The 8659-nt window shown below is 36.7% G+C and overlaps 1 protein-coding gene across 2 annotated transcripts; it reads right to left on the reverse strand.

Annotated features, from left to right (window-relative positions):
* Positions 1–836: 836 nt before the first annotated feature.
* Positions 837–8031, reverse strand: CDCA7 (cell division cycle associated 7). 2 transcript variants are annotated; one of them, XM_019554291.1, is made up of 9 exons: positions 7870–8031; positions 7355–7465; positions 5509–5760; positions 4995–5072; positions 3890–4078; positions 2918–3055; positions 2259–2408; positions 1560–1696; positions 837–1228 (listed from the first exon to the last, which is right to left on the reverse strand). In XM_019554291.1, exons 1-9 carry the CDS (start codon positions 8008–8010, stop codon positions 1198–1200), a joined length of 1227 nt encoding a protein of 408 aa, XP_019409836.1. In that variant the 5' UTR covers positions 8011–8031; the 3' UTR covers positions 837–1197. The 2 variants fall into 2 exon arrangements, with proteins under 2 accessions (XP_019409836.1, XP_019409835.1); XM_019554290.1 differs by having other exon boundaries at positions 2918–3058; positions 7870–8028.
* Positions 8032–8659: the final 628 nt, after the last annotated feature.

Here is an 8659-nt window from a genome sequence, read left to right on the forward strand (position 1 = left end):
CTATGAATGCATGCAGAATATATGAAACCCATTACACCTCCACTGCCACAATATTTTTAAGGCCATAAAGAAACAGCTGCCCTTTCTGGTACCATCCAGCTAAGTTACATGTATGCAAGTTAAAAATTCAAAGTTAGAGCTACACTACATAACTAGCAAAGTGTTTAATTCAAGATGGACCCCAGTCTAACTGGGCTTAGGAACAATAGCTTCCTCAAAAGAAAATTCAGACTCCAGTTCTGGAAACCATTTGAACTGATCTTCTCAATAGAACTGCCACATCTTTGTCTAATGCAGGGCTTTAAATCAGCCCTGTCTTAATCACTAGCTATGCACCGATGCAGCATGAAACAACTGATATGATCAGCTCCCTGTACGTGGTAACTAGCATTTCCATCAGCATAGTTATCAGTAGAGCTACACCAGTCTAGTTCCATTGTAGAGCAAAACATATAGGTGAACTGAAAGTTTTCAGCAATATTTCTTTCTTTTTGACAAGGGAGTTATAAGAGAACCAAAGCCATTTAGTTGGATTTCTACTCATTTTAATAACTCTGGAACCTGAAAAGTTCATGGCAGTCTGAGCACTTCATAAAGGCAAATGCTGGAACTTAATCCACTGCATGGGTTATTGTAAAAACCTCTTTTATTTGCTTTCTGTCTTTAAACTTGAGGGCAAATTGTGATATTAAAGATAAAGTTCTAGCTTCTATTTATTACTTTCATTTGAAAAAATTAATAGCTATTGCAGTCCAATCCAAATTAGCTACTTTAAACATGCTCAAGGTTGATATGTACATTACTTTTTAAAATTTTTTAATGGAAAAGCCATTTAAAAAAATATTCATTTAAAAACTGTAACTAAGACAGCTATAAGAACAGTTCTAACCTCTTGAAGCCCATTCCCTTTTAAGGGAGGGAAGGGGGGGATGCATCAGAGTGATGTCTACACTGGCACTGTCCACATAATGTAACTAGGAAGAGAAAGGCATCTATCCAACCACATATAAAAGGGAACATCAAACGCCAGTACAGTACTCCATTACAACTTTTCCGTATACAGCACAATTTACTAAAAACCATCATTCTTTTCTTTACCTGGAACCAGTGATCATCCAGAGGTTAAAACAATTAAGTACATACAAAAGTTTTAAAATGTACACAACTAAAAATGCTACCAAGAAGTTGGTCACAGCATCAGTCTTCCATTTCAAGTTCTTGTTTCAGGCTGTAAGACATAAGGATAACCCAGTTTTAGTAAACTGATCTGCTTTGCTTTAACAAGATTTGGTTCCCATCTAATTTAAATACATTAAATGGAACCTGAGGACTGTGCATTAACAGAAGCTCAGAGCAAGGTAAACAAGTACTTATACTACTTTTCATGTTAGCAAGAACAAACAAATTCTATTTCAAAGGTGACAAGATTGAGAACTAAGAGATTTACTCAGTACTTCAGAATAAATCAGTGGAAACATCAGGATTTCACCATTTCTTTTTTTGGTCTTTCACTGGATCCACAAAACTGGACCATGCCACCTATAAAAAATAGCTATTACCTTTTTAAGTAGGCATGAACGTTGTCGTAGCCATGGTACTTGGCCAGGTAAACTAGCACACCTGTAGCACAATGACCTTCCCGTTGTCTACAGAAGCTACAATTGCAGATTCCACGACAAGGTGGGCAGTGCCAGTTCTAAAGAAAAATAGAGAGTTTTTAAAGAAACAAATCCCAGAAATTCAGATATTCTTCTCACTGAATGTGATCACTACTCACTTCCCTTCTTTGGCCATTGACCCAAATAGTTTTGCATTAATATTTAATGCAGTAGAGAGGTATCTACAGTTCTTACTGGATCTACAAGAAGCACCCCAATTTCTTATCCTTCCCTTCCAGGACTAATTATCTCACTAAGCAGCATTCTTCTCCCTACAGCACCAGCACTGAAGTCAACCAAAATGAAGGCACTTTATTTTGCAGTTTCAATAACTTGAATATAAATCCAAAGGGCTTTGGATGATCACTCAGCTTCTATAACTGACCATTTTAGTTGTAGTTACAATGGTAACTACAGAAGTTCTGCAATACCCATTATGACAAACTATGTGACTGAGCCCTATAGCATGTGCTGCAGTATTACAGGACATTAAAATTAGCTTCTCTACTGGAATACCTAACTATAGAGCAGTGATGCACTTCTGCAAATAGGCTTCCTGCTAAAATTAAGTACAATAAAGTGAAGTTAAAATTAACTTACAGGGTCCAGCAATGCAGTCCTGACATCTTCACCATATCTATTGCGAAGGCAAGGCCCACAGAACTGACCACGCACCCCTGTACACTCTGGGTTACGGCAGTTTGTCTTAGTGTCTATGGTTTTTTGCCGACATTGATGACAGGTGGAGCCCTACAAACACAAATAGGAGACCTGAATAGTAAACAAGGCAGCACATTTAATTGCAATTAACCTTTTGACCACTTGGCTTTTGCGGTTAGTCATTTTACCAAGTAATTGTGTGTATGCTAGTGAATCTAAGAAGAAAAGTTTAACTGGGATAGCTGCCAATACCAATTTTAACATTACACATTAAGTTTATATTATTTGAAAGTCACTGGTTCCAATCTTCAGCACCTGTGATGAGTGCAAGTATTTGAACAGTTTTCGTGAGAAGACTGAAAAAGAACTTTGTTAGAGACCATCAAGAAAAAGAAAGGCACAAGAATAATTACAATCCCCAGTTCATATTCCTCTACTATGGGAGTAGCTCCATCTATCCTCAAAAGCAGCGTGTTGTTTTGAGACAAGCCATTCTTAACACACAGAAATCTGGAATTGCTTAATGCAATCCAAGAGGGTCTAAAAACAGTTATTTTATTGCACATAGTCCATATTTTACAGAATTGCTATATGCCTACCAATGCCTGGTTATACACTTTCTCTCGAGCAGACTGACATATGCTATTCAACTCCTCCTCTGTTATTTCTTCCACTGGACGTATAATATGTGGAAGAGCCATGGTACCACGACGGCCTCTCCTGGGACTTCTCATTTCCTGTTGGATGGAAAGGAATAAAAAAAGTTCAAGCAATTTTTCAAAACTTTGTTGTTGGTAAAATTACTGTAAATCCCCACCCAAGAGGTAGAGATTTTTGGAGCAGTCTAAGGAGTTTAGGATCAGTGGAAGTTGTGGGCTCAGTGAGATAATGCTTTTGAAAAAAAATCGCAACTGCAGTCTCCAGCTTTAGTGTCTGAACTGCAACAAACTAAGACTGTTGATAGATGCTGCATGTGTAGCACTACAAATGCCTGGAGGCACAGCACAATGACGGCTGCTGTCCCCTGCAGCGCTCAACTCACAATGAGAGCCCACCATGAGGTGGGGGTGGGGGAAACAGAGCTGTGAAATCCCCTATGCCTCCTTGGTGGTAAAGCATGCTGCTGAACATCTTTCTGGCAACACTGCAGCACTCCACCCACGGAAACAGGGAGGGAGGCTCTGCACATCTGTCCACCCCTCTTAGAGCTACATATTTGTAGCACTTCAAAGGTGCTGCAGCACATCTAGCATTACACATACACATCTGTCCATGGCCTAAGAGTCTATTTTTGGGGGGGGTCCTGTTGCAGTGGAAAAAAAAAGGCAGTACCTCCAAAAGCAAGGGGAGAAAAAATGCTGTATAACCACAACCTCTGAATTTTTGTCCTTTATTAAGCTGTCTGTAGGCTGAATACCAACTCATTTTGCATGAGCTCCTGTTTTTCTGAATGAACCAAAAGCACTTAACCTGCATTTATTTGAGAAACAAAATAATATCTTAAAAAGTTTTTTCCAACTAATATTGTACTGAAAGAGATTAACCACCCCTGCCTTGCAGATTACACCTACCTCCAAGAATTCATCAGATAGCCTTCTCCTTCTCACTAACATGTACTTATCATCTTCTTCCTCCTCTGGTAATGGAGAAGGAGGACCTTCAATCAAGGACCTAGATCTTGTGTAAGGCCGAGAACTTCGGTCCGGGTTCCTTCTTAACATGCTTCTGGGAAATGGGTTTTTTGGAGTCCGCTTTGGTCGCTGAAAGAAAAAAAATTAAAGGTAAACAAAACCCTATCATCAAGAAACCAAACAAAAGCAGAAACCTAGTTTACTGAAGGGGAAAATAAGCACGACTACTTTATTTGGAGTTAATTTGCTTTTATCATTTGACAAAGTCTAGAAAACAGATCCTTTTTGCAATTCTGCCTATGAGATATGAATAACAATAATTCACTTGGTAAACAAAGTGTCTATGAGAGACTGTTCATATTTACACACTTTATGGAATAAGCACAGATTTCACTGCTGCCCCCATTTCCAATGCAAGGTCACATACCCTGATCCTCAAATAAGGAAGTAGTACTTTTCAACACATTTTATTCAGAAAGACAGTAAGTATCCTCATTTCACAGTTGTGAAACTACAACATGCCAAGTATAAAGTACTTTCTCAAGGTCATACAAATCACTGAGCTAGGAGCAGAATCCAGAAGTCATGATTCCTAATCCTTTAACTTAAGCCCTGGGCTATGCTAGTTCATTAAGGAAACTGCTATTGCAGTCCTGATACACAAGGGGAGATGGACCCAAAATAGAATCCTGATTTTCAAAATGCTTAATAACACTAAGATCTAGCCTATGAAGTTGACCCCGCACTCGTTAGCTCCGTATTTGTATAAACGTATTTACGCTGCATTGTATTTTACTGGCTTTTTATTTGCTTTTGCTTACTGGCACTTTCAGGTAATGATTTAACACATTCAGTTTTATAGAATGGCACATCAAAAGGGAATGGCAGAAATAAGGATGTTTGTTTTAACAGGTAATTCTGGACTTTGATTTACATGGTCTATTATGGTTTTTACTTGAAAAGGTCTTTTGTTTTCTTTCAAATGTTAGAATTAGACTTGTTCAGATGTCTACAGTGTAAGCCAAATACATGAATTTGTACTTACCGGACTGATTGTTGACAACATTTTTCCTCCAGTGAAGATACCAGAGACATTTTGTAACTCAGCCATTAGTTTTGCAAGCTAAAGGCAGGTACAAAGACAAGAGAAGAGAAGTAAGATACAGGAGTTTGTGTGCTATTACAGACTATTAGATTACAGCAACTGTCTGGAAACACAACTGTCCTATAGATAATGCAAACATATTCTTTTAATTTTAAATGTCTTATTTCACATCCAAGTGACTTAAACTAGTCTGAAAATTATTAGGATTGCAGCCTAGTAATCCTAAAACACAGAATAAGGCTTCAGAATACACAGACATTTGATGAAGTTTCGGTGCATGGATTTTCACACGCCAGTAAGAGTATTAGTGCTTGAAATTCCTGTTAATGTATTCCCATACAAATTCTCAATACATTTAATCTGTAAAGAAAGAAGAACTGCTTGGAAACTAAATATCAAAAAGAAACGGAAAAAAAGGAGAAAGATGTACCAAAGAACTTTTCTAGATACTTACCATTGCTTTGTTTTCCTTTATGTTTAAAGCTCTTTTCTCTAAAAATGTGGAGCCCTTTTCTTCAGAGTCAGAATCTAAGTCTAGAGAAGTTTGTGTTTCAGGAGCAGATTCAACCTCTTTCTTTCCCCTTTTAGACCTTCGAAGTGGAAACTTCATAACTACTTTTAGAGGGCCTGGGGGTCTTCCTCGCCTCCTACGTGGCCGTTCATCTTCAGCGCTCAAATCATTTTCCTCCGACGCAGATTCCAGTTTCTATTAAAAACCAAAACTCTAGTTTATGAATCACAGTGTGCTGCTCTACAATTATTTACAGTTTGGCAGGCATGTTTGAAAGAGGATGCCAATCTGCAATCCTGGGGTGGGGGAGGTCGTTTATTTGTTTGTTTGTTTTAGAGTTTCAGGTCCTGCTGCCTGGGAATCTGTCTAACAGCTTTTGTGTTTTTTTGCAGTGCTGTCAAATACATAATCTAAACACACCAAAGAAATGAGCTTCTCAGTTGCTGTAGTTATCTGCTAATCTAGCAAAAAAGGTGAGTCACAGAGAGAGAGATGCATTTTGAGCAGAGGGCCTTGAGGACTTGATCTCACAAGTGATTATACAGTTACAGAAGCACCATTACCTGGTTCTCAGTGCAGGATCAGGTCCTGCATTTGACAACTGTCAAAGGATTCATTGCAAGTAGGAACTTTTTTCCAGGACTAGACATTAATGTCATTATCATCTCAAATCTAATGGGATACATTTAATAAATATTTTTTCAGGTCAGTGTTCCTATGCTTATTACTGTAAAACTTTCTTTCGATATCAGTGAAAATGATTTTATTTATTTAATCACATTGTGACCTTCTTTTCAATTCTATTTTAGCCAAAATAAAGTTGATGCTCCACCAATATAATCCATCCAACAGGCTATGTGACAGTATAGTTCTTTGTCTTCCTGTATATACTTCTTGCTCACCCATTTTCATGTGCTTCTCCCTCTTTTTTTGGCGCTCTGTGCTGTTATGTTATTTATTTTGGATATATGCTCTCTTTCCATAAGAAAAGCACCTACTCCTTTTCTTAGGCTAGTTCTTGAGGCATTGTAAAAATAAATACCCTCAGTAACCCAAACTGTTACAGGCAATAAGGATATAATGCTCCATGATGTGCTCAAACACGTTTTTGTAAGTATTTTGCAAAAATACACTTGCTCTTGCATTTTGTAGTCAAGTAAAAGCAGAAAGGGGGATTAACCAGCTATTGCTATTTCTACATTGCCTACAAAGAATGTAGAATTTCCTGTGCTGTTTCCTGTTAACAGTACAAACTGCAGGTATGATTAAATGTCAGTATGCAGACAAGGTTCTCTATCAGCTTATTTGAAGCTTGGATTCCAAATACCATCCATACTTTCTGATAAAAAATTACAAATAAAAAGAGAAAGTGCTCGATTACAGAACAGGCATTAAAAACAAAAAACAAACAAAAATCCATAAACAATTCTAATAAGTAAAGTGTCAAGCTGCACCGTATTTCAAACCTAGAAAACAACAATCTTATGAATGAACATTACATGCATACTCTTTTTCTTCTTTTAATCGTTAAAAAATAAAAAACAAAAGCTGTTTAACAGCATCCTATTTCAACATTGAAGTTTAACAATACTGCAATACTGCTTCTTTATAGCAATATTTGAAACTTGTATTTAAGATAGATGTATTGCTCCCCCCATTAAATACATATGAATATATAAACGACTAAAGGTTTTAATATTAAGATGTTTGGATAAATTGTCTCAGATGCTGTAAGGTTTCAACACATTCTTAAAACTTTAAATCTAGCAAATTAAATCAGGGATCTCACCAACACATCTTGAATCTCGTTTTCTGAAAAACCACAGAATGATTCCTCATCAGAGTCCTCATAAAAAATTTTAGCCAGTTCTTTCTTGATATCTGACCTAAACTTGGGTTTCTGCAAGAATAAAAATAATAAAAAATACAACATTTTTTAAAAGAGCCAATTTTCTCCAAGCAGACAGCAAATCACATTTACAAGTGCACTACAAGAGAATAGCTTTTGTAACAAAGAAAAAATAGTTTGGGGATTTACAAATGGTTTCAGAATTGTTATGGCAAATCATCAGGCATGTTAGGTTAGGCGACATTTCAAAGGATAGAATAAATAGCTAATCTCCAACAATTACTACCTAGAAGCACAAGCAAAGAGTGAAATGAAATTACAGTGTATACCGTAGGTTTATAATAACTATGATACAAAAATGTAAGCAAAAAAAGCAGTTTTAATCATGCACAAAGCATATGGGACATTTTCAACATTTCACATTCAATTTTTGTTTATTCTTGCACTGTACTTACAGTGTTTGCAAAATTATCAGAACCAAAACTGTCACAACTGTCATCAGAGGAAGATGAGGTTTCCATGGGGATCAATTTCATATTTCGAAATGCTCTGAAGTTCTTTCCTGAAAGATTTCTTTGCTGCTGCAAAAGGAACATGACAATACCTTTAGTATATAAAATTACCTGGAGTTATAATAGCTTTTTAAAAATGTACCTGCGAGGCCAAAGCCTCATCAAATTTACCTCTGAGACCACACGATGGATATACTTTCAGTTACCATGCAATACACTACAACCTATTTTATACGGACAATGACACATAGGGACTTTCTTATGCAATTATTTCTTAACTATTTATGTGTGAAAAAAGCTACCAAAATAAAAATCACATTTCCCCACTCAAAACTCTTTAAGCTCTACATATTTAATAGCCTGTTTGAAATTTTGGATTATGATGGGCGTCTAGGAAAAAAATTTTTTAAAAATTTCTGAGGTTAAATACAGCTAAGTTTGAGCAAGCATGAAATAGCACGATAAGGAACACCAAAACAAATCATTGTTTCTGTAATAGCTGTTATTTTATTAGGTACGTTACTGGTATGTAACATCTGTCATCTCCTGCTTAGTTTTAAATATATACTTTCCCTAGTACTCTTAAGTATTTTTAGTTAACTCTGACAAAGTTTTGCTACATACAGAGATTTTAAGTCCACATCCATTTTTATGTTACAGAACTCAGAAGTTCTTGCAACAAGAGTGACTGATGTGGCTGGTGCCAAACTGAATATACTCCTATGGTTCCTAG

This window comes from Crocodylus porosus, unplaced genomic scaffold (genome assembly GCF_001723895.1).
Source record: "Crocodylus porosus isolate Cpor-Errol unplaced genomic scaffold, CroPor_comp1, whole genome shotgun sequence".
NCBI classification, from domain to species: Eukaryota; Metazoa; Chordata; order Crocodylia; family Crocodylidae; genus Crocodylus; species Crocodylus porosus.

Bases quoted from the DNA above. Each gene is read 5' to 3' on its own strand.
- CDCA7 (XM_019554290.1), bottom strand. From the start codon at position 8,010: ATGTTCCTTTTGCAGCAGCAAAGAAATCTTTCAGGAAAGAACTTCAGA. The intron at 4,079-4,994 runs GTAAGTACAAAT...TTTTTCTTTCAG, and splicing joins TGTTGTCAACAATCAGTCCG to CGACCAAAGCGGACTCCAAA. The intron at 1,697-2,258 runs GTAAGTTAATTT...ATTTTTCTTTAG, and splicing joins GGACTGCATTGCTGGACCCT to AACTGGCACTGCCCACCTTG.